A 26,922-nucleotide genomic window follows, 5' to 3' on the forward strand; every position below is an offset into this window, starting at 1 on the left:
TATGTTAAAAAAAAAAGAAGAAGAAGAAGAAGATAGCAGGAGGGGAAGAATGAAGGGGGGGAAATCGGAGGGGGAGACGAACCATGAGAGACTATGGACTCTGAGAAACAAACTGAGGGTTCTAGAGGGGAGGGGGGTGGGAGGATGGGTTAGCCTGGTGATGGGTATTAAAGAGGGCACGTACTGAATGGAGCACTGGGTGTTGTGCACGAACAATGAATCATGGAACACTACATCAAAAACTAATGATGTAATGTATGGTGATTAACATAACATAAAAAAAACTAATGATGTACTGTATGGTGACTAACAACATAATAAAAAAAAAGAACAACAAAAAAGAATTACAGTGAGGCTTGATTATTTCATGCTGTACCTCTTCATCATCACAATCCCTTAGAATGTGTAGTGTTTTACCTCTTCTTTTTACCCACTTAGAACACTTCCTCTAACAGGGTAGGTGTTTTATAAATATTTGTTGATAGAGTTGATACTTAGTAAATTCTAAATATCAAGATCAAAGAATTATAAACTTGTACAATATCAGAAGTTTAATTAGAGAACCAATGATATATCAATGTATAGGAAATAAATCATGATCTATTTCCCTGTTTAATGATAACCAAACCAGAATTTTGCTGGGATATCATCTGTTAGAATGTAAAAATATAAAGAACATAATCACATAATATCTTAGCTTCTTGATTATTTTGTGGCGAGTGTTTCTGTAATTCATAGAGTTTTGTGTGTGTGTGTGGGGGGGAGGGTATTGCTGGGCCATAAATGATTGTGAAAATTTTATGACTCGAATAATATTCATTTCACATTTTATATGTGGCTGGTACACTGGGAAAAATATAGTTTTATCACAAAGAAAAGATTGACTTTTAAAAAGTAACTATATTATTCAGCTAACAAAAGACATGAGTCGAACACGTTTTACTTATGTCTTAATAATCAATGATTAAACGATGGGCGGTGGGGAACTTAAGTAAATCTCTTTCGTTGACTTCTTCTTTCTCCCAAAGGAAACCTAGAATGACAAAGAAAATGCAAGCTGCTCCAGCCACTTGATTTGCAAATCAATCTGGTCTGTATTATAACTAGGAATTAAGTCCCAATAAAAAGTGTAGGGCTGGTGCTAAAACAACAGGGACCAAAGCACGACGCTGTGCCTGGCAGTCAATGACTAAAAAGCCACGTGTCAGAAAAAGACAGAAATTTGGTTAGATATACTATGGGGGCAATACAACAGCTGCAGGTCAGGTGTCACTGTGTCTCAGTATAAAGATCTTAAGTATCCCAACCGGCCGCATCTAGCTTGATCCCCATTTTAAAAAGCTTAGAAAAACTGTAGCGCTCTCCTGGCATGTGGGCAGTTTTTGTTGAATAGAAGGGCTATTAAAGGAAAAAAAAAGTCAGATGGAACACTGTGCTCTCTCAGCATTTCTGGGAAAGGAAGTAACAATGAAATGAATCCATCATTAATATTATTTGCAACTTTGACTCAACATTTTCAAACTATAGCTTTACAAATTATCCTCTTTTCTAGACCTTTTTTGATAATAAAACGGCATCCTGTCCTAGGGTAGGGAAAAAATACAGTATTTATTATTGGCCATAGCCTAAAATCTGTCATTCTCCAGTGTGTAGTATACATCGTGTGTATGTGTGTGTGTGTGTGTGTGTGTGTGTGTTAATAGGTAATCTGTGTATGTAGTTTGTGGGAGATGTTTAGGGGTTAGTTTATGTGTATGAAAATTTGGAATGGAATTCATGCTTGGAAGGTTAATCCTTCTGTGCCCAGTGACTTTCAACTCCAAATGGACAGGGGAAAAAGCTCTGATTTTTTTTGTTTGCCTGTTTCTAGGTTAAGCATCCTTTTGGAAATGAAGCTACAAAACAGAGACCTAGCCAAACAAACAAGTAGGCGTCAACCTTCTTGCGAATACAAAGCTGAACCAAATTAAGTATCTATCCTTGCAGAAACTGGACTGACGTTCTACCCTTCAACTTTGCCCCAGCCAGAGTCTCTTCTCCCCCCGCCACCGTCTGTGTTCCAAGAATATGCTGACTGCTTCACGAGTAAATATTTCAAGGGCTTGTAATGGTCCAGCAAATAGGGCCCATGTGGTTTTTTTCCCATGCCTAAATGAAGGAACAGTAGCCTCTTGTCATTTTTCTTTGGGCCTGCGCTCTTTAGATTGTATTGGTAAGGGAAACAGTTTTGGAAACCAAGCACTAAAAAGTGTAACTTTGTAGACAACGTGAGACATACTATTGAGATTTGAGCAAAAACCCCAATCTGATTAACCCAAAGGGCTTATCATTCAAGAGTCACATGCCTGCCCTCCTTACTGCTACTTCAATAAGGACACACCCACAGCTCCTTTAATGTTAACATTAATAGTTATAAATCTGGCCCCCTGGAGGGGGGAGATAGGGTGGGACTGACCGCAGAGAGGAAGGAGCTGCCCAGGAGACATGTTTTCCCCAAACCAAGTTTTAGTAGAATCTTTTCCACTGGAGGACTTTCTTGAGATCAAACATTTTTAAGTTCAATGAAATAAAATAGTATTTTTTAAAGAATTGAGATCTACCATATATTTATATCCATATTTCTAAACACCTAAGCCTAGAAGACATAAAAATTAGCGATGCAGTCACTGAATAGCAAGGCATGTCCACATTTCAAAGAGGCATAAAATGTGAAATGCTGTAACAACAGAAGGTTGAAAATATGAAACAGACTTAGCATAGTCATATTGCATTGGAGGGGGAAGGTAGAACACACTAGTTAGGTACCTAAATTAATGTACAGGAAAACGGGATCTTAGAAGTCCTCCGACGAACCAAGTGCAGATAATCTAAAGGTGGGGAGTGCATGTTTTAATTTCTATCTGTCCCCTTTAATAAGAGAACGTGAGGTAATTAGAAAGTATTCAACGCATTCTGGACTGTTTTGCTAATTGTCCCAGGCAAGAGAAATCAAAACGCTTCAGAAAAGTAAGGCCTAGTTGAGTATTTGGGTAAAGGCCCCCTTCAATCAGCTAGTCACTAAAAGGAAATCTCCTTATATACTCATTTTGTAGAGATGGATTGATCACGCAGTAGAAAAGGCTGGTTGCTGAGGTTGTGTCTCTTCCAGGTTTCTTCTGCCTCCTCTGCTTTTACCGAGTTAGGTCTTCAGAGTGGCGAAGGAAAATAGGTCATTTTTCCTTCATAAAGTATCATTGGATGATTCCTCTATATTAATTATATGAACTTTATAATAGTTACAGATTAAAAAAAATTTCTTTTTTAATTTTTCATCTCAAAGAGTTCTCAGTCCCCACCCCTCACAAGGTACCATGAAGGGGCACTAAAGTGCATTTGGATGTAGGGGAGTAGAGTTTAAAGGTGCTGTCCAAGCTAAGAACCAAGATGATGCTGTTTAAAAAAGAAAGGCAATTCCTTCTGCCTCCAACTCTGGAGTCAGCTGAGGGAGGGCAATGACTAGACCCTCACCAGAGGATTGTCCTAACTCTTAACTTTAGAGAAAACTGTGTAAGGACCTGCACATATAGACTCATTTATTTGTCCAAAATAGCAAAAATAGGCCTATTTCACCCTTAAGAAAGTATTTGCAAATCTGATCAGTCATGATCATAAAAACGCGAATGGATTCCAGACGCAATCCATGTGGGCATGCGCGGTGGTACTAACTCTGCGTCTTCAGCTTAAAGGAACATGCTGCTGTTCATTTTCATCAAAACGTGACTTCTAACTACCATAAATAAAATACACATGGAACGATTAAATCTTTTTCTTACAATAATTACTTTTACATTAAAAAGTCACCATCATCTTCAGATTTATCGAAAATTAGGACTCTAAATCTTATTACTTCCCAGTCTCAGTTAACAATCTTGCACAGGCCCGATAATCCAAAACTTGGAGCTCTGATCTACACAGCTTGGCAGGTTTCACACAGTTTGACAGGTAGGCAACTGTGAGCTATGCTTTTTTAAAATTAGCATTTTTCTATCAAAACAGTCTGAAATCTTTTAAAATCCTCATAGAGACCGTATTTGTGCAACGCCACAGTTCACGTAGCTAGAAAGGAGAAAACGAAATACAGTCTGGAAGATTCACCGCAGTCCGGGTGTTCTTGGTCCTCAGTTTAAACAACCACGGGCCCAGGAAATCGAATGAAATACAGGGCTTTCAGTAAGAGAAGGGGTGGTCCTAGGAGCATTTGAGCTACTAAACGGGGACGGTCTCAACCACGGGTGATTTGATGCACTCTTCGTGCAATCTGCTCTTTTCTGCCAGGCTCAAAGAATTTTCTGCAGGGTGCTCTGAAATGCGACTGTCACCATTCAACGCGGAGACAAACCCTTCCTGGGAGGGGCCTTTCAAGTATGAGTGAAATTCCACTTGAGGATGATTGGACCTGGGTTCGGGATATAAGCTATTGCAGGGCACACCGCTGTCACTTTCTGCAGAGGAGCAGCAAACGATGACAGAGGGGTTGGTGGCTGGGTAGTGGGGGGCGCCGTAGGCCTCTTCAGCTTGCCGGGCATAGTCAACAAACTGCTCCGGGGTCATGGTGTAAGGCACCAGCGACAGGGTACCTGTTTTCACAGGATCTCTTTCCGAATAGCTCTCAGAGATCTGGTTAGGCGTTCCTGGAATGTGGCTATCGATTTGGTAATACAGAGTTGAAGAGTTGGCATAAAAAGAAGCATTTTTCGCGTGCCCTTCGTGGACGGCCGAGCCGTCGGAGTAACAAAGGACGGAAGGGAGCGGGACGACTTCCGCATGGGTGCCCAAACCTTCCACGAAGCTGTCCCCTTTCTCGTCGTCGTCGTCGTCGTCCTCCTCCTCCTCCTCTTCCTCCTCCTCCTCCTCTTCCTCCTCCTCATCTGACTCACTAGGCGCCAGGCTCTGCGTGCTGGAATCGGTGACTCCGCTGCAGAAGCTGCTGCCGTCCTCCTCCTCCTCCTCCTCCTCCTCTTCCTCCTCCCCTTGGCAGTCTAATTCCTCTGCCGACTGCAGGTGCAGCACGGCGGCCTGGGGCTCCGTCTCAATCTCGAAATTGTCTGCGATGGAATACTCCACCGAGTGCGCGACGGGGCCCATGGAGCTACTGTGAGCGCTTATCTCACCATGGCAGCCGTTCAGCGTGGGGATCTGCTGCTCCCGGGTTTTCTCCAGTTCAAGTTTCATGATCGTGTGCAAAAAGTGAGTCCGGACACGGATCGGATTAAATTCAATTCTACCTGCTGTGTTACTACATCCTTCTTTAGTGCAGCCGCATGGGAAAGACATTCGATCCACCTTGGAAGGAAGAACACAGATTAGCGCCGTGGAACTCTTAGAGACCAAAGACAACTCCAGCACCTCTCCGCAACCCCTTTGAATCTGGCATCGCTTAATCCCACTCGCGACAGAACCAATGATAATCATACTGCAAAGAAACGAAGAGGGCAAGGGAAGACTGTAACCATCTTAAGCGTCAGCCTGGGCTTAAAACCTGTATTCAAAAGAAAAATGAGTCACGGCTGTTAAGTGTGGCATTTTAGTTCACGGACACCCCTCCCCATGCTTTCTTCTCTCTCCGTTCTCCCCTCCCCCCTTTCTCCCCAGCCTATTACTTTTGCTCCGGTCTTTTCAAAGTCTCTCCCTTCCCCGGGCTCCCTTCACCCCCACAGCACGCGGCCTCACATGCCCAATGTTAAACGACACAAACTTACTGTCCCCATCCCTACCTGCTATTTTTAATCTAGAGGACATTTTCCATACTAGCCACCCCCCTCTTCTTGGCTTATTATAAAATGAACTTTTCTGCCCGACATGGCCAGATTGACACCACTTAGTCTCATGTAGCCTGATAGTTCGTTCTCCTTGGTTTTCCTTCCATTTGTTTGGATCCCTGGTCCACGGTGCATGTACGTGTCCTGCAGGGCTGGGACCGTTGTGCCCATTTATGACTCTGGCTGGTGGACCCATGCATTTAGGTCCTGGCCCTCCGCTGCCCCTCCCCACTCCAGGAGGCTATAAGCTTCTTGAGGGAGAGGGATGCTCATGTCACCGACATCCTAGAATTAGAGCGATTGGGCTCTGTCGGCAGAGTGTTTGGGTTCACCAAGTGTGACGGGACTGAACTCGTCGCTCAGGTGATCGTAGGTGGAATTTTCGGCAACCCAAGGGCCCTCCCAAGACCTTTGCTAATTGCTACCAATTAAGCTGTATGCAGACCAGAGCGCGGGCCCCCACCAAGAACCGGCCCCGCTTGCCACCTTATCCCGGCGCAGGGAATGTCCTCTGTCACAGAGGAGAAGGCAGATTCAGCACAGTCATCTTGGTTTCAGTAAAAAGTAACGGCAGGGGGCAGAGCCAGATCTGTAACTGTTTTCTTACTCATGAATCCCTTTTCTGTTAATCCACTTTAAGCAACTGTTTAGCAGATGAGAACTAGCCTCTTTTTTTTTTGCCTGCCTGAGTGGCTGTCCTTATCAAAAAAGGCAAGTTTCCTCATAAAATAATGACACCTAACCAATCATGGAGCATAAATCATACAGACGTACGGGGACTTGAGGATCATCTAGTCCCCAGGTTCGTAAACTCTTCCTTTCTTTCCTTTTCCTTTTCTTTCTTTCTTTCTTTTTTTTTTTGGTAAAGGGCCAGAGAAGAAATATTTTAGGTTTTGTGGGCCCTACAGTGTCCCTGGCAACTACCCACTGCTGCTGTAAAAGCACCAACAGCGGTCACAGACGACACCAAAACAGACAAACAAAGAGACGCAAAATGGCTGGGCTTCGCTCAGATGTTATTTACAGAAACGGATGGCAGCCAGATTTGTCCCGTGAACCACAGTTTGCCAACCACCGGTTCAGGACAGCCCTCTCATTTTTGAGATAAGGAAACTGAGCCCAGAAAGCTTACCTGACTTGCCAATTTCACACAGCTGGTGGAAAGCAGAGCCAGGAGTAGAACTCCGTTTTCTTAAGTCCCAGTCTTGTCATTTTCCCACCAGTGTGTGCCACCACTCACCTATCGTTGTTTTGTACCTGGTCGATGGATCCGGAAACACAAACTCCTGTGTCAGAGATGTCACGATCTCTCTGAGTGCTTGTAAAAACCCACAATACGCTGGTACAATAAATGAATCCAAGAGGAAATAATTCTGATGGACTAAGCTACAGCTTGGATTGCCTCTAACATCATATCTTATTTGTATCAGCGTATTATGTACACCCAGAGATGTCCCTGACTTAGTATTTCTCTCTTCTTGAGCCATAGGTTGTGCCTTGCTGCAAAGTTTCTTCCTATATGGGAGCAACTTCTTTCTCTGTCACGTGGGGGGTGGGGGGTATGAGGTCTCCTCTTGGGAGTCCTTGAAATCCAGATCCTTACCTGACACTTAATGCCTGCCAGGCTGCAGGTACACGTTTCTGGATCACAGAATACTCGGCAGTCGCAGCCACAGTCCTCTCTCGACAGGCGGATGGCGCGCAGCTCGTGCTTTTCTTCTACATCAATCTTTTTCACCCCCGAGGCCCGCAGCAGTGCTCTCCTTTTTTTCGTCGGCAGGGGTTGTAGAAAGAAGTACTCGTCTACCTCTGTGTTGTCTAAGTCAATATCATCATCAGAAATGTCATCCACGGTAAGAGTGCTGGCTTCTTCAGATTCCACTGTGCCATTCTTGGTCATCTGGAAACACGAAGCAGCAAATACACTTAGCATTGGCAGGGTCTCAAGTTCCTACTTTTACCCGTGGTAGAATAAAACTATTATAAAACATCATGTCCCCATAATCCAGAGTGTTTGTGGGTCATCTTATTTCCTTTTATTTTTCTCTTTGGAGAAGTCACAGGAAAGAAAAAGGAAGGCATCAAAATGATAGGCTTTTAAATGCACTGGTAACAGAAGACTTCATTGGAACTCTGAACCTCCTAATGTAAGGAGTTAGAGTTTTTAGCCAGTGCAATGTGAAAAAGGCCAAAGGTTACAGATGCCCATTAGGGAAAGCTATCTTTAGACTCAGTTCGTGATGGGCAGCCCTGATGGTGGAATAAATGTGTCCTTGTTCAGAGGTGATAGCATCTCAGTGGAAGCCACTGCCACCTAAATCAGCAAACATGTCCTTGAAATAACCACTTTGTCTTTTGGGGCGCCAGCAAAACCGTGAACTAGGAAATAACATCGTCCTGTACTGTGCTATTGGGATTACAAACACGGTTACCCTACAGGACATTCCAAGAATGAGGGCTGGACATGAAGTAATCAGTCAGGTCAGTGTGCTATCAGAAAGACAAGGAGCAGAGAGCAGTGTGGGCAGGCTCTTGCCAACGGGCAACCGAAACAATAAACTCAGCCCTCAAAGGACTTCACGTGAACCTGTGCCCAAAGCAATAGCTTCTGCGTCATAGCTCATGTGGACAGCTATGTCTCATCTACTCATAATTATTCTGCTTCTATTTATATTTCTTTTCTAAATTAATTTCATCCATCAGGAAACCCTGAATCAGTGTTTCACTTCTTACTGTTAGACCAGCACATATTATGTTTCCTTCATAAAAAAGCACTTAGAAAGAGACATTTTCTCTGAATATGAGCGAGAAACGTACCCTGAGAAGCAGCACAGGAATAAATGTAGAAACGCCATAAGGGCTTACTCTAAATGTAGAAGCTATTTTGATTCTTTAATTTTTAAATTTTTTACTTCATAAACTTCATTACTTGTAATTATTACCATGCCACTTTTAAAAATTTATTTATTTGATGGGGGGGAAGAGGCAGAGGCAGAGCTAGAAGCAGACTCCCCACTGAGCAGGGAGCCCCACGTAGGGCTTGGTCCCTGGACCCCGAGATCAGGACCTGAGTCGAAGGCAGATGCTTAACCGACTGAGCCACCCAGGCACCCCCATGCTATTTTTTTTTTAATCTTAACAACAGTTCAGTTATTCCACAGTTAAATACTCAGACATCAGACATCATCCTTTGATCTTCATAGGAGAAAGTCCAACAGTCAGATAAAAATATTTATTATTGACCAAAAACCACAAACTGGAAAACTCTGAATACACTGGAAAACAAGTAGAAGACTGGTCTTTACCCTCAAGAAGAGGAAACAATACAGTAGCAAGTGTATAGTAAAATATATTACAGAGGGCCTCTGAACTGCATTTTCAAATGCCACTAAATTATATTTTTTGAATAATTCAGAGCTTAAGCCTGTGTTCTTGCAACAATGGGCCTTCCCCTTTATGGGGTTTTGCTTCTCAGTGGGATCTGCAAATGCATTTCCTTTGTTGGCATTTCTTTATGCCATGTTGGCTAAGCTGTTTCCACGTTTCTGTGATGTCCACTACTAGGATGTTACTTTGATTGATAGCTGTTATCATTTTTGTTAATTCTTTTTTTTTTTTTAAAGATTTTATTTATTTATTTGACAGAGAGAGACACAGCGAGAGAGGGAACACAAGCAGAGGGAGAGGGAGAGGGAGAAGCAGGCTCCCTGCAGAGCAGGGAGCCCGATGCGGGACTCGATCCCAGGACCCTGGGATCATGACCTGAGCTGAAGGCAGTCGCTTAACCAACTGAGCCACCCAGGAGCCCTCATTTTTGTTAATTCTTATATGCTAATAGAAGCATAAGCATCTTTCTATCTGTGAAGATCTGATTTCCTAGGAAATTCAAGTGTGTAATTATCTAGCACATACTCAACCCTCTGTGATAGGTAACGCTGCATTAACAAATAGGAAGCATTACCTTTCCCATCTTGTCACTTTGCGGCATTTAGATTTGTTTTCATTAATTCTTGGCCTGTCTGTGTGAGCCATGTCAAGGTCTGATTCCATAGGTCATGTAGAACACCCAGGACTTGGTGAGCATGATTCATTTTAATATTTCTTTCCTACTTACTCTCCGTGTTCTATCTTTATGTTCCCTCGTGCAACCGGTAACATCACAAAACAATGAAAAACCCTCCATTTTATATCAACAGGGCCTGATTTTTTAAAAAATAAATGGCTGCTAACATATCAGTGAAAATTGTTAGGGGAATATGAATTAGCAATTGGCATCTAAAAATTAAAAAAAAAGCTATCTCAAATAAATTAGAGATGACGCTTATTCCAAATATAAGTGCTCTTAGAAATACAATATGCGCCTCTTATTCCCACATATTTAAATTACAATAAACAATTTCATTTCAAGATAAAAATTCAATCAAGAATCTAAAAACTCTTCACACAGAGCTACACACTGTTTTCACTCTCGTTTAGGAACCCACAGGGGCCCTAATCCAGATTTCAAAATCTCGTGTTAACATTGAGGTGATCTGGCAAGGTTTTCTCCTCACCTCCCCACTATCACCTTTGTCATTTCAATTTTTTTTAAGTTTAATTTATTTATTTTATTTGAGAGAGAGAGAGAGAGCTTGTGAAAGCAGGGGGAGGGGCAAAGGGAGAGAGAGAATCCCAAGCATACTCCCTGCTGAGCACAGAGCACCATGGGGGGCTAGATCTTACGACGCTGAGATCATGACCTCAGCCAAAATCAAGAGTCGGATGCTTAACTGACTGAGCCACCCAAGCACCCGTCATCTCTGCCATTTCTAATGAAGATTGGAAATATTTGAGTTCATCCTAGTCAGTTGCCTTTTCTCCCCTTCCTTACAGTTTCTGGTGTGGTAGCCATTGAGAGATACTCTCTACCTCCCCAGCCCCTCCTGTGGTCTGTGCCCATTTGCTCCTTTAAAACCCAGGCCAAACCTACCAAGTTTAAATGCTCTTTAAAATTGGAGCATTATATAGATTATTTTCAAAAGCATCTTCTCATATTAAAGCAATAGGGAAAAAAGTCAGTGAGCTCCCTATTTTGGGGCACAACTCACGTCCATCATGCTCTCAAGATCTGGAGCAAAGAAACCAGAGAGTCTTCAAGATTGCCTCACCTACATTTCCTGACTTCTTTACTCTACCTCCCATTTTCACAAGAATATTCATTTTGTACATTTCTTTCTCTCCCTCTCCCCCAACTTTATTGAAACATAATTGACCTAGAACATTGTGTAAGCTTAAGGTGTATGTGTCGATTTAAGACACTTATATATTGAATAATGAACACCACTGTAGCATTAGCTGATATTGCCATCGTATCACATAATTACCACTTCTTTTTTGTGATGGGACCATTTCAGATGTACTCTCTTGGCAACTTTCAAGTATGTAACACAGTAGTGTGAGCCACAATCACCATGCTGTACATGAGATCTACAGAACGTATTCATCTTATAACTAGAAGTTTATAGCCTTTGACCAGCATCTCCCCATTTCCCTTACTTTCCAGCTCCTGGCAACCACTATTCTACTCTCTATTTCTATGAGTTCTGCTTTTTTAGGTTCCACATGTAAGTGCTATTATACCACATTTGTCTTTCTTTGAGTTGCTCCACTTAGCATAATGCCCTCAAGGTCCGTCCATTTGTCGCAGATGGCAGGATTTCTCATGGCTGGATAAGATTCCGTTGCATATATATGACATTTCTCTCTGTCAATATGAGGGTTACCTTTAAATGTCTTTTCTCTATCTCAAAATAGATCCATTGAATTTTCAGGCTTTAGTTCATCAGATGCAGCCTCCTTATTTTATGCAGTAATAAGGCCCAGATTAATTGTGACCTCTCCAACACACACTTATAATACCTAATTCCCTGACCCCTATTTAATATGCTTTTCCCTGTACCTCAAGGTTCCAAGTTTCTGATGGTAGACAATGCAGTGCTGGAACTCTTACATGTAATTAAACACAATGTATCTAAAAATCTATTCTGTTTATTAAAAAAAAATGCATACAGAGTAATGAGCACATTCAAAGGAATGCTCCTTTTTGAGATAGATACCTTAGAAGATAGTCTGGGACGTGGACCATTTCTAGTTCAGTGCTCTTTCCCCAAAGTAACATTGACTTCCCAAGAGCTAAAAAAAACCTTGCCAAAATGTGGTTTAATTACACTGTGGCTAACTACCAAATAATGCTGGCCCTCAAACATACTTTTGTTTCTGTGTACGTGTGTGTAAAAAGAGAGAGAGCTTGGAGGTGAGGATAAAAGGGAGGTGGGAGAGATATGAGATGAGATTAACAATATTAATAAGAGGGGCGCCTGGGTGGCTCAGTCATTAAGCTTCTGCCTTTGGCTCAGGTCATGATCCCAGGGTCTTGGGATCGAACCCCGCATCGGGTTCCCTGCTCCGTGGGAAGCCTGCTTCTCCCTCTCCCACTCCCCCTGCCTGTGTTCCCTCTCTCGCTGTCTCTCTCTGTCAAATAAATAAATAAAATCTTTAAAAAAATACCTATAACAATATTAATAAGAGCAGTTTTTGACTCTGCGTGCCTGGCGCTGCTCTAAGCACTTTACTTGCATGAACTCATTTAGCGTCACAAAAATCTCATCAGGTAGATACTATCATTATACTCATTTTACTGATGAGGAAAGTGAGGCACAGGGTGCTAAATAACTTGTCCAAGATCTCAAGCAGTAAGGGTGGGCACCAAGTCACAATCTTAGATATTTGACTCCACGGCTTGTGCTCTTAATTGCCATGATATTACATATATACACTGCTTTTATATATTAAAGTATATTGAATAGTCTTTGTGCTTACTTTGCATTTAAGCATTAGGTATGTCAGAGCACAAGATACAGGTGTTGATCTCAATGGATTGGAGTAAAGAGATGAGGAATCTAGTAATTTTTATCCAGTTCATAGGGATTTTCTAGCTGAGAGTGAACACAGGGCACCTGGGGGTGCTGGTGGTGGAGTGAGGAAGGAAGACTTCCACATCTAAGCTAAACTCTGAAGATGGAGTAGCAGTGAGATGACCAAGTGGGGGCATAAGGCGTTCCACACTCAGCAACAATATAGTTTCAAAGGTCTGAGATGGAACAGAGCATGGTGTTTTATTGGCCTAGAAATTATTCAGAAGACTGGACTTGTGCAGGATCACTTCCTGTCTTGGTCCATAAGCAAAGAACAAAAAGTAAATAAATTGTAGGCCCCTAGAGAGTAGTTCCTCTGTTCCCCCGCCTTAGTCACCTCAGAGGTGATAAGTAATGACCTAAATCAGGATTTGGTTAAATGATCTTTATCTTTAGATTTATCCTACTTGTGTGCATTTATTTACATTATAATGGAAAAATATCAAGGTCAAAGACGTGTGTGTGTGTGTGTGTGTGTGTGTGTACTTTTGCTTGCTTTGTTCCAGGAATGATAATTAAGATGGGACTTAGTTCTTGAGTCACTGTGTAAACTTGTCCAGACTCATTCTACAATTGAAAGGACTATAACTTTCTTTAAATAGAATGCAAACATCTTAATTTTGCAAATCTGTCTGATTTGTACTGATAAGTATGAACAAATAGTTCATAAGCCCAATAGAGTAAAACCTTTGCCCATCTAAATACACTTGAAGGATGGGATACATTACTGTCAGAATCAGTGGAATGATTCTCAGACTGCTTTAGTCAAGCACAGGGCAAGGGGGGCTCAAATGAAAGTCAGCATTCAACCCCCTGCCTTTTTTTTTTTTTTTTTTTGCCATGTCATGTCATGTGGGGATGAATTCCACCATAAATGTGGATTTACTAAAATGCTAAAAACAAGACCAAAACCAACAAAAATAAAAACACTCCCTTTTAGCAGTTAAAAGGTATTCTTAGTAATAAAGTCTCCTGGTTATTACAAAGTTATTAGCACATGTAAAAATGACAGTGGAAAGAAATCAGAATATGAAAATAATTCAATTCCACAAACACTGATTACTGCTTATTATAGTGATGATAATGATGCTGAGAATGACCCAGGCTACCATATATTGAAAACCAGTCACTGGGCTCTATACTTTATATAAATTATCTCATCTAATTTGTACAACAATCTTATGAAATATTTTTTAATTGTTGAGAAAATTGGAGCCTTGAGAAGATAATTTGCCAAAGTCTAGCTAGTGATTGTACTGAGAATCAAACTCAGGTCTATTTGACCTCAAAGCTAAAGCCAGGCTCTTAAGAGCAGTTTAGAGTAAGAATTCTTAGGGCAATAGTAGAACCCTACACAGAAGGGGGAAAAAAGGATATGGTTGCAGCTACATTCCAAGAGCCGATCCCAGTGCTATGGGAGCAGACAGGAGAGCAGTACAAGCTTCCTTAGACTTAGCTCATTCAGAAATGAAAGATATGATTCAGACACAGAGAATAAGAGCTTAGAACAGAAGAAAACTGGAAGCAAGCTGAAGATAAATGACATTTCTCTGGGCACCTATTCTGTGAGCATGTGGTGGCGGACTTTCTAATGGAGATGTCAGCAGAAGAAACTGGTCCAAGTTCACTGTTGAACTTTCCCAGCTGACTTTCAACTCATTTACTCTGGCCTGTATTTAATTAGCATAGTATGCTGCCTAATTTTGTAATAATATATTATTTTTGGTGCTTAGCTTCATGTATATTTCTCCCAACATAATGTGCACGCATTGAGAACAGAGACCAAGTCTGTCTTTTTCACCACTGTATCCCCAGAACTTTGTTAATTGCAGTCCGATAGTAATTGATTAATAAATATTTTTGAATAAATGAATGAGTGAATGAATGAATGCATGCTTAATCACTATACTGCCAGTTATTGTACAAGTGACAGGATTTACAGATGTATGACAGTTCTGCCATCTAAAGAGCTTCCAGCCTGGTGGAGAGATGACCATGAAATAAATGTGATACAGTGCAGTAAGGGCAACAAAATATACGTGCAAGTTATAGAAGCAGCAGGGAGAAGGAAATGATAGACAAGTGAAATGGAAGGGTAGAGACAAAGACACAAAGGATTATTTAGCTCCTATTCTGATTCCACAATCTCTATCAAGGAGAAAACCTTCAAACCAGAAACGGGAGAACAGATATGTTAGTAAGGATTTAACATATAAAAAAGAGGTGGGGAGACAGTGAGATAGTACTCAGCTGTTATATGTAAGAATCTCCAGGTCCAGGCCATTCACGCTCTTGAGCAATGAAAAAGCTTGAAGCTATGGTTGTTCAGTCTAATATGTGTGAAGCGCAATGGGGAAAGATATCAAAAGATGATCAAAATGGGAGTGAATTGTTTAAAATAAAACCTAATTCTAGGTAATACTCTAGAAAGGATTATTTAAATAGATGGTCTCTGAATATTTGAAGAAAGAGAGCCATGACTACTGGAGTTATAACTGAGGTCACTAAAGCGAGAATGTCCATTTGTCAAATTAGACTCCGTGCAGAACCTCAAGCTATATAAAATAGATAAAAGCAGGAGTAAGGTATAGAGCCCCGACCTCGTGGAACATAACTAGAAAACCACTGATCTAGTCCTGTGATTCTCAGACAAAATTTTTCATGTTCTTTACATAGAAGGGCAAAATGCGAACTCATTAATAAGAGTATGGTTGGATACATGAATTTTTAGTTATTTGTACAGTTGAAAATGTCTCTAATAACAGGGACACTCAGCACTTTCACACGATCAGTGAGGCTGGGAAGAGGGGTGTGGCACATACAACAACAAGTCTCAGTGGAGGTCATGGTGGGATGGTGAAAGGGAAAGTTCCCTTTTCCCATTGAGGATCACTACTCTGAGAGGATATCCTGAACCTAGACCCTGTCTTGTTAAATATCATTTTCAAATCATATCTTGGATGAAGGCTAAGGGGTGGGCTTATCACATTTGAGGATGACAACATCAGGCTTATTCAAATTAAAGAACAAACTTTATTGATTGCTCTCGTGTATGTCATGTCCAGCACTAAAGAGGATTCTTGCCTGGAGATGTAGTAAGTTTTAATTTATATGATGATGCTGACCTGATTTACCTGGGCTTTGTTTGTTTGCTTGCTTTTTGTTGTTGCTCTTTTACTTACATTTACTTATTTAATATGAACAAACAAAATGATCAAGGTCCAAAAAGCTACTGTACCTTTAGTGTATACTCAGGGATAGAGCATCCACAACTTGGGAGGGGATAATGTAACACATTCCTTTATACCGGATAGATCCTCTCTGGAGTACAATATTTTGGTATTATGGTACAATATTCTACCATATTTTGAGGTAGACATTAACAAACAGCATTATATCCAGGGGAATGTTACCAGAGTGAAAAGTGTCTTAGGAGGATTAATGGGAAGAACTAAGGATGTCTAAACCTATAGAAAGAAACACATGGAGCCCACATAACCCACTTGTCAAATATTGGCATATCCACCACCATTGCTTTCAAACACTTGGAGTTTAGAGAACAGGGGCAGGATTTATTCTATGTGCCTAGAGGGCAGAATTAGGGTTAAAAGATAGAATTAGATGGCAGCATTCTGGTCAATGTAAAGAAGAACTTTCTAACAATTACAACTGGATAAGTAGAATCAGCTCTCTCAAAAAGCAATGTGCTCCGGGTCATCAAAGATGTGCAGTCAGTGGTTTTGTACTGGACATAGTTTTGTGCTATGAGTTGGATAGACAATCTAGTCACTAATTCTCTGGCAAAATAAAGAAAAATATTCATATTCTTTTGATATTCAGTCAAATCTTATAGGATAACTCTTCTGTTCATTAGTTGTTAATTGCAGGTGGCAAATTGGAACCAATTTAATTATACCCTCAAAGAGCCAGGAAGATTTGCTTGTTTTGCCAGCCTGTAAGAATTTCAGCAACCTGAATTTACAGTGTGTCTGTGGCTTACATACCATCACCAAAGTCACCAGAAAGGATGATAACATCAACACATAAGACATGTAAACTTTCATATGTTCCGTTATCCTCCCTCTGGTTTAGATCAACATTGCTTCTTTTAGTGGTGGCTACTAAGCCAAATGAAGCCAACATTGTGCAGGTAAATATTTAATGATGGTGTCTCTGAAAAAAAAAAAAGTTCTAATATGTTGTGTTTGTCAAGTTCCATGGTGTAAAGAGTCCTCATCATAGCTGACTTCCAGCTACCACTGGGAAGATATACGCACAATACAATTTAGTGAGCTACTTTCGTGAGCTGCCTCTAGCACAGCACTGGATGCATTCCATAGTTTAATCAGGAGAATCAGTTCAGCTGACTTCTCCTGAACCAGAGGATCAATATATATTGCATAGGAAGAATGTAAAGATTTGATGACATATGTTTGATTGTTCCATTAAAACTAAAATACCAGCGGGGCGCCTGGGTGGCTCAGTTGGTTAAGCGACTGCCTTCAGCTCAGGTCATGATCCTGGAGTCCCGGGATTGAGTCCCGCATCGGGCTCCCTGCTCGGCAGGGAGTCTACTTCTCCCTCTGACCCTCCCCCGTCTCATGCTCTCTCTCTCTATCTCATTCTCTCTCTCAAATAAATAAATAAAATCTTTAAAAAAAAAAACTAAAATACCAGCAATATTTTGAAAGAACATATTCTTAAATGTATTGCATTTGCCCAGGGCTGAAGCCTGGTCTCTCAGTCTCCATCACTATGGTTAGGTGTATTTTTTCTGTACTTGTCAAAATAGGTTGTACAGATGACATGACAGGTATTTGGCAAATACCAAAGTTTTTCATCTGGTGTTGGAGCAGGCCTCCGTTTAGGAATACATTCTGGAAACACTGGCACTAACTATGCTCTTGAGCAATCTCTCCAGAATATAACAGAGAAGTTCTGTAGGGATAAATGCAGTTTAAAAATACCATGACCAGACTTTGACCCATCTAATAAAGAACTATAGTATGATGAAATAGTTAAAGACACATACAAAAATTTGGAAACTAGATTTGAGATAATAGCCTGTGTCAACCATCTCCCACAAACCCCCAATCCTTTATATCTTCTAGAGCATTTGGGGTATTCACCTAGAGGTTAGTAAATCACAAGACTGTTGAAGGGATATAAGGAACAGGGCTGGAGGTGAAGGTGGAGAATTATGTCGCATGGGTGAGTCACTAAGTGAATAAAGCACGACCATAAATGTAAGATTTCAAGTGAAGAAAATTTAGATAGAAATTTTTAAAAGGTTGACCATTAAAGGTTGATCATTAAAAGCTACCAGGTGGTAACTCTTGTTTAATGAAGAAAGAGAGCAAACAACCAAGCATCACTCAAGGAACACATGCATGACTGAAAAATTGGGAAAACTATGTAACTCTGGGAAGTAGTTGGAAATGGTACCAGAGTGGAGCCAGACCCTTGATCTCAGAAAGGAGAAAGAGAACAATCAAAGTTGAAAAAACATTGAGAAGGAGAGCCAGTCAAGGCTGTGAAAGCTAAATTAAATTTCCTAGAACAAGGTAGTAGAATCCAGTAAGATATAACCCAGAGTCAATTGGAATGCCAACACTCTTTGGAACATAAATGGCTGCTTAATGCATTTTACAGATACATGTGAAATGGGAATAAAGGCTAATGTAATTGTTCAACAATGTGGTCCAGATGATGAAATCTAAGCACTTAATTTGGAAAAGAGTATAGTATTAAGATGACTGCCTTGATTCTGTGAAGAGTATGACATGCTTGAATGGGCTTGACAGGGAAAATGGACTATTCTCTGTAATTCAGAAATCTAAAGCTAGTTATTTCTTCTAGGAACAAGCATTTTATTCATTTAGCTTTCTCTATTGTTTTTTGACAATGTTTTGAACACCAACACCACCAACAAAAAAGACACTTGAACCCCCAAATGGAACTGGACTTGTTCTACACATCTAATTGTATAGATTATTGCCCAATGTGTCTAACTCATTTGATTAAGAGATGGATTACTCAATAAGAAGCAATGTTACAGTGAGAAACTAAATTCCTATTCTTATTTTGTTTCCAAACTATTTATTATAAGGGAACATCAAGAAGAGGGTAGTGTATGTTTCTGTTTACTAATCTTTCACTAGGAAGGCCCCAACAGAAGGAGTGCCATTGCATAAGTGGGTTCTCTATTTGGAACCTAGAGAAACAGCCTGGAAAGACTTGGAGACACAGTGGAAAGAGAAACTTCTAGGCTGTTGGTTCTCAAATAAGGAAAAGGGAAACTACTCAGTTCCATGTCCAGTGAGTTTCCTGTGGTGTTGTATCTGGTCTCCATGGGGAGGGCTTTAGAAAGTGTCTTGCCAGATGTTACCTTCTCTCTCCTTACTCAATAGATAGTTAGTTCACAGCCACTCACAGAGGTCCACCTCTAGTCAAAGACAAAGTGGAGAAGTTTATAACACTCCTTGCTTTCCTCTTTTGACCCCTCTCTGTGCCAGAGACCCTACTGCTGCCCCAGCCAAAATATGGAATCAATTTAGCTACATTTATTTTATTCCTTACTCCAGAGATATTAATATTTCAAGACAAATGTTACATGAAAAGTGAAATTTCACGTATCTGAGTGATTATTTTTGGATAGCTAATGTTTTTGGATAGCTAATTTTAGATTTTGGATAGCTAAACCTTAGACAAGTATAGTCAATGATATTTTAAAAATCATAAAAGCTAATATACTAAAAGAATTATAATTAAAATATACAACTGTTTCTTCATTCGGTCTTCTCAGATTTTTTTTAGCAAACTGGTCCACATTGCTATGATCTTTAATTAGGTTTGTGTAATATGTTTCTGAGTTTCTAAATATTTTTAGTACAGCAAGGCTAAGATCAGATCACCTTAGAATCCCATTATCTTTTTGCTTGGTATTCATTTGAAAGGAGCAATGATATCCAAATATCTTCTGTTTATATCTTCACCAAAAGGGAAAGTTGCATGTTTTCACTTATCAATGACAAACCAAGCCATGACACCTACTCGAATGACTGCCTCTCCAACTTCCAACACTAAGCACAATAAGAAAAAAAAAAAAGAGATGAATCAATAGGAGAATTTTTTTTGCCTCTTCTTTTCTTCTTCAGCTTATTAAAGAAAAAGCATAAAAGTAGCTGAATACAAATTATAGGATCAGAATATATTACTGCCTGATATGGAAGGTTCCTGTAGGTGTGCGGCTCTTCCTAACATTCATCACATGTATAATGTACCTCAAAGTTTGCCACAATAAATCTTTTGGTTCTCAGATAGAATTATAGTCTCCCAGCTGTTAAAGACCACTGCACACAGTACCAAACCCCAGAAAGGTACGACTCCCTATAGATACAGAGATTGTCTTTCCCAATGCCTAGGGGGGATAATCAATTAATTTTAGAATAGGAAGTAACAGGATAATATAACCAGTTTTCTACTGAGTGAGTCAGTGTTTAACATCATTGTGCTTCTTTTTCTTCAGCACACATGGTCTCATAATTTACCTATCCCACTGGGTCTTTGTTAAGATTAAATTGAATAAAGTTTACAGAATGCCTAGCAAATAAAAATCCCTTAATGAATGGCAGCCATTACCATTGTTCTGCCAAAATATTTGAGTTTGGAGAACGACTTTGTTCTTCGAGTAGGGCATAGAGTTGGTTTACGGTGGGTTAGAGAGGCAGAGGGTGGATTTCAGAAGCAAATCTAAGAATTATTATTAAGCTAAGCTATATGCAAAGCCATCATGAAAAACAACAATAATAGTGGATTGCTACCAAAAAAATCTTAGAAGACTTCTGGTGAAATTTGTCAAAAATACCAACAAAGGAAATATGAGACCTGCTCTAGGCTAGGTCGTGCCTGGCTTAATTTAAGCAACTGCCTTCTTACACAGTGGGGAACAAGGCAGATATATAAATTGCAAGATACATAAAAACAAGGTATTTTAAAACACATGGCACACCTCTGCTGCTTGACTTTATACTGGGAACTAAAGTAACAGGTAACACAGATGTATTTATTGGGGTTTCAGCTATTTAATAAAAGGCTTTTTATGTTAAGTATCCTGGATTACCTAAAAAACATTTCCTTTGTCATTAGATAATGACGGGAGAGCGGGAGAGCGGGAGAGCGGGAGAGCGTTTCCTATATACTGAGAGGCTGATGGATCAGTACATATTTAAAGATTGTCTTTGGTTGATGAAAGACATTTTCTGAGCTGTGTTTCTCTCCACTTAATCTCTAATGTGGCCTGGACACCTCCTTGACATCTCTTTAGTAAATCAAAACCTCCCCAAAATCAGTTATGTCCAAAAATAATCTCATTATCTATCCCTTCCCTTCCAATCCCAGCTCTAACCTGCTTCTCTTCCTGGATTCCTTGCCATATCCTCCTCATAGAGAAAAGTACTATTACCCACAAACTGTTCAGTTTTGTAAGCCAGAAGTTTAGGAGTCATTCTTGACCCTACCCCTCCTTTCCTTTCAAATCCAGCTCGTCATCAGGAACTGTTGATTTTACTTCCTAACCTCCTCCCTCTGTCTATTTCTCTTCATCTCCCCTACCATCGGTCTATCTAACTTCCCATCATCTCTCTCCTGGACTACTGTGATAGCTTCTTAACTGGTCTAACCTTGCATGCTCCCCCACCAGCATGGCAGCCCTTACCCCAAAACTATTCTCGCATCATAGCATGAACCCGATCATATTATTCTACCACCCCGACCCCACGCTCAAAACTGTTGGATGACTCTTGACGTTCTTAGGAAGAAGAGGAAAAATAAAAAATGCCTTAACATGATCTACAAAGCCCCGTCCTGCCTGCTTCATGTATAATCTACTTCATGAATAACCTATTCTTTTCGTCTCTGCTCCAGCCACACTAGCCTTTGTGTGCTCCCTGTGCTTCCTCCAGCACAAGGCAGTTATGGCTCTTGCTGCTGCCTGAACCACTCGTGCCAACCCTTTGGCCTAGTTATCTGTTCAGATTTCAGTTCAGTCGTCAATTCCTTAAGGAAACCTGCCTTGACCTCTGGACCATACCAATTCCCTGTTTCAAACTTTCATAGCCCCTTGCAACTCTCCTTTTATAGCACTTAATGAACCTATGATTTGATTTTGTCTACATGATTGATATTTTTCTTTCCTATTACTAAGAAAGTTCCAGGAGAGAAGGGACCATACCTATTTTTGATACCAGTTGGCCCAGCCCAAGCATAGGGTCTATGACCCGGTGGTACTCAATAACAAATATTTATTGAATGAATAAATAAATGATGTCAGGTAAGTTTTCCACATTGCTTTCAGGGAAGACACTTTACTGTTTTTGCTTAAAAGAAAAAAAAAAGGGGCGCCTGGGTGGCTCAGCCGGTTAAGCGTCTGCCTTCGGCTCAGGTCATGATCCCAGGGTGCTGGGATCGAGCCCCGCGTCGGGCTCCCTGCTCAGCGGGCAGCCTGCTTCTCCCTCTCCCTCTGCCTGTCTCTCTGCCTACTTGTTCTCTCTCACTCTGTCAGATAAATAAATAAAATCTTTAAAAAAAAAAAAAGCCTTAGCAGGCAATCTGTTGTGTAGAATGTCCAGTTTGGTCTATGAATACAAACATGAAAATGGTTAATCCAACCAAGCCAAGGTAAGGATATGAGGTTTTGCAGAAAGGGAGTTCCTAATGCTTTTTTACCTTTAGTTTTAAAGAGTTCAGCTTCTCCTCCCTGAGGTGTTCTCTCAACATCTCCCGGTGGAGCCTCTCTTGTTCTCTTGCAAATTCACCAAGAGTGTACTGGCGCACGCTGTTATGGCGGCTGGACATGCCCAAGGTGCTGCCCCCTTGACTGGGCACGCTCGTGAAGCCCTGCCTCCTGGTGAAGTAGTACACGGTGACACAACTAAAATGCACATTCTTTGTCCTCAGCCGCTTCTCTCTTTTGAGGATGGAGGAAGCTGGAAGAGAAAGGAACAATTCAGTGAACACCCGGGGCAGCGGTTTTCAGATGAGGTGAAGAATTAGAAAGTGCCATTTGATGATACTGAATCTACAGTCACCCCTTTCTGGCTAGGAGACACGAAAAATATTGTATCTGAGAGCTGGCGCAGATCTCTATTTCCTTTCTTAAATTTCCTTCTAGCTGTAGTGGAGTAGACTTTTAAGTCCTCTATAATGGCAGTCTAAGCAAACTTTCAGGAAAGTTGCCAATAGTCTATGAGTCAGTGGCAGAATTTAATTTTATTTCCCCTAACGTCTTAAGTTTAGGTTTTATGGTTTTCACGTGAGTTGCATCATACTCTAATCAGAAAAGACACACTACAAACTCTTATATTCTGGATCTTATTTTGATATTGAGGGCACTTGGCATAGAAAAATGTCTATTCACGAATTTTAGAAAATTTCAAAAAGCAATAAAAACTCACAAAAAAGGCTCAGTGGCACTATTTAGACATTTTTACAACCTAAATCTAACAAAGCTTTCATTTGATAAGAACCACACTTAAATAGCATTACAGACAGTGGGATTTTAATACAAGTATACACTGAGACGGTTGAAGATGGTCATGAAATACATCAGAACCTTTGTTAGTTACAAGGACACCAAGATGCATTGAACATCATGGAAGTTTGAGATACACACTGTAGTTGAGGAAAAGAGAGCCACACATTATAAACATGACCTTTCTGGAGTTGGAAGACATGCTAGACATCATCTAACCCAGTCCTTCTATTTTATAAAGTAGCCCAGACTTGCAGAATTTGAGTGCGTTTTTTCAGTGCAGGTAGTGGCAAAGCTAAAGTTAAACTTAAGTGCCTCCAATCCCGTGCCATATTATATGACGCTTCTCCACTGGAGAAGGAAAAGTACACTGAATTGAGAAGAAAAATATAGAATCATGCTCTTATGGGTCATTTCCCTACCACCGCCACCAGTATGTTGAAGTTCTAACCCTCAAGACCCCAGGTTGTAACCTTATTAGGGAACGAGGTCTTCAAACAGATGATCAGTTGAGGTCATTGGGGTGGGTGCTAATCCAGTACAACTGGTGTCCATATAAAAAGGGAAAATTTAAACACACACGCACAGGGGGATGATGTAAAAAGACAAAGGGAGAAGTTCATGTGAAGATGGATACAGAGATTGGGAATGTGCTGCAGAAAGCTAAGTGATGCCTAGGACTACCAGAAGCTGGAAATGCAAGGAAAGCTACAGCTTTCCGAGAGAGCACAGTTCTGCTAACACGTTGATTTCAATCTAGTCTCCAGAACTGTGGGACAGAAATATCTGTCGTGCTAAACCACTGAGTTAGCGGTATTTTGTTTCTAAACTAATATGCATGTTCAGAAAAATAGAAACAACAAATCGAGCAAAAATCCTTGGATAGCAACAAGTAATACAAGCTAACATTTATGGAGGGCTTCCCAAGTGCTATACTGTGCAAAGAATTTTACATGAATGATCTCATTTTATCCTTACATCTCCTTGGGTTGGTATTACCCATGTCTCCATTTGAGGAAACCAAGTCACTAAAGGTTAAATAATATTATCAAAGTCATGTAACCAGTAGTGAAGCTGGAATTCATTATTCCAGGGTCCAGGCTCTTAACCACCATATCACAGAGAGCTGAAGCCACCCTAAGGGAGTTGAACGTGGCTGAGACTTGGTGTCATACTACTTCTGGTAGATGTCAACTGCTGCTGCCTTCAAAGAGGATTTTGATTTAGAAGGCTGTATAAGCAATGAGAGAAAAGGGACTACAGTATCACTTTCTTCCAAAGGGGTTCAATTCCTTTGTCTCATATCCCCCTGCCCCCACCTCACAAAGCATTCCAACCAAATACAGGGAGGCTGTTATGATTCATCTCATTTCATGAATTGGTTTATTCAATAACTATAAACCAAGGGCCCACTATGTGCCAGGCACATTCCAGATGATTGGATATATTGGTGAAAAAACCAGATGGTGATTCCTGCCCACATGGAGCTTTCATTTCCAGTGATGAGAAACTCAGACAGAATGAACAGACTCAGAAGTTTACAGAGTTAAGAGAAATATGACATTTGGGCAAGAATTTCATTTTCCCAACTTCTTCTCTTCTCTACTGTTTTACTTCTCCAGAAGAGATTGCCAGAAAGCAAAGGCTTTCAAACATGTACACAATTTTCCCATTTTATTTATGTATATGTTCACTGCACATACTTGTACTCCTGGCAGCAGAGACAGTTTTCAACTTTGATTTAAAAACCCTGATCTGCTTCATAATGGTATATTTAAATCATCTCAAAACAGGGAAGAATTTGTCAAAATGTAAAAGATTACCGTCGAAAGAAAAATTCAACAACCTGCCTAGTAATCTGCCACCCTATCTGACAGCCTCATCCGTCACCACCTTACAGCAGGCGAGAGCCTCTGGTTTTGGGGGTGATAACCTTCAACCTTTTTCACTCTTGATATCATAAAATTATGCCCTTAAGACATTACCTTTCAAGGCCATGACTTTAGATTAAAAAAAAAAAAGACTTTAATGAACTCATTTAAAATAATTATTATAAACATCTCTCATGATTTTATTATTTTTTAGACAATTCATGGTAGTCTAGACAAATTTTTCTTCTTAATATCTATTTAGATTTGTACCTGTACTTTTAGATTATAAGAATTCTTCAATCTTCTGGATGAATCTATTGTGATATGAATCTACCACTTCCTAAAAGCCAGATTACCTTTTCCCAAAAAGACAATTTTCCAAGGCTTTGAGGATAACGATAGTGGCAGACTGTTGAGTCCCTTCCCCTGGGCTCTTGGCATTGCTAACATGGTCAAAGTGTGTTAGGATTGGATTGGTGTCAGTTCCTATCCACGAGGGTTTATAATTCAAACCTGTGCTTATCCTTGTCCTAGAATTTGCATATTATAAATAGCACTGTAAAAACAATGACCAAAATGCCTATGGAATATATTTAAAAGGAAAGCTTTGAAATACTATAAGATCAGCCTTGTGGGAGATATTTCAAATGTGGCTTTCCTGAATATAGGAGCCACCCACGTCTCTCTTCTGGTGATTGAATTGGAGCACTAGAATGGGCCTTTATGGACTATCTCCTGCCTCCAGGCCCCAATTTGACTAACATCACAAAATGAAGTCATAAAAAAGAGTCTGTGTTCTTCAAGCCTGGAAAAAACAGGCCAAATTCACTCAGCACATCTGCCTTAGGGAATCTGAAACCTCCCTCATATGCCTACCTAGTAATTTGTGCCATTTGCAGAGGGATTGAACTCTACTTTGTGTCTCTACAGAGTTCAAAATTCACTTTACCACTGTGAGGTCAAGAGCAAGTAGAAAAAGGGTGAAGGTGTCTTTCACTACTTCTTTGAAAAATAATTAGTCTGTTTTCATACATGATACTAAGTTTTTCGTGTCTTTCATCCCAGTTTCTTTTATCCCATTCACAGTCGCCACCCTGAAATGGAAGTGTCTAAATACAACAGTGCTATGTAAACTGCCCAGGACACAGCTCCTGAGAACACCATTATGGTTGCCATCAGGGCACACTGGTGTTACTGTAAAATGATCACATATTATGGAGATAATATTGATCTTGGTCAACTAAAGGAATAAAGAGCACAGAGTTACTGATGTTAGTTATCTGCAGAATATAGCCTTCCTAAAATACTGCTTTAGAAGTGAATGGAGAAGAGAATTGAGCAATTGCCTAATTCACAATGCCAGGATAAGAATGTAAGTGGATAAACTAAAATAATCTGTGCCATAAGTTATATAAAGAGTTTATGAACGGAGTGGATTTGAAACGGAAGCCAAAACTAAAAGTTGGACGCGTATTTGCAAGACCATCCAGGGAAGTCAATGCTTTGATGAGACAAATATTCTGAATATTCTGATCCCATCGAGGAGATGAATAGATCAAGGTATCGTCGTTGAATCAAATTAAGCTCTAAGAAAATTCATCTGACTTTGCTCCGCTTCCACACTCATAAACCAACCTGTTCATACAAATTGGAACACATCTTCAGATCAACAAGACTACCCAGTTGACTCATTAATTTTATCTCTTGCTGAAAATAATCAAATTTGTTTCAGACGTGCAAGTCCGTCATTTCTGAATGCGGTTAGTATG

The 26,922-nt window shown here is 40.4% G+C and overlaps 1 protein-coding gene across 1 annotated transcript in view; it reads right to left on the bottom strand.

The window, feature by feature from the left end:
• Nucleotides 1-37: 37 nt before the first annotated feature.
• The window catches only part of CSRNP3 (cysteine and serine rich nuclear protein 3), a 191,891-nt gene continuing 165,006 nt past the window's right edge, over nt 38-26,922 (bottom strand). The window contains exons 5-7 of the mRNA XM_081814275.1: nt 22,478-22,737; nt 7,402-7,698; nt 38-5,322 (exon numbers count right to left, since the gene is read on the bottom strand). Coding sequence (XP_081670401.1) covers nt 4,246-5,322; nt 7,402-7,698; nt 22,478-22,737 — 1,634 coding nt within the window. The 3' untranslated portion in view covers nt 38-4,245. The remainder of the gene's footprint in view (nt 5,323-7,401; nt 7,699-22,477; nt 22,738-26,922) is intronic.

Source organism: Leptonychotes weddellii, chromosome 3 (assembly GCF_054177405.1).
Source record: "Leptonychotes weddellii isolate Sample4059 chromosome 3, ASM5417740v2, whole genome shotgun sequence".
In the NCBI taxonomy this organism is placed as follows: Eukaryota; Metazoa; Chordata; class Mammalia; order Carnivora; family Phocidae; genus Leptonychotes; species Leptonychotes weddellii.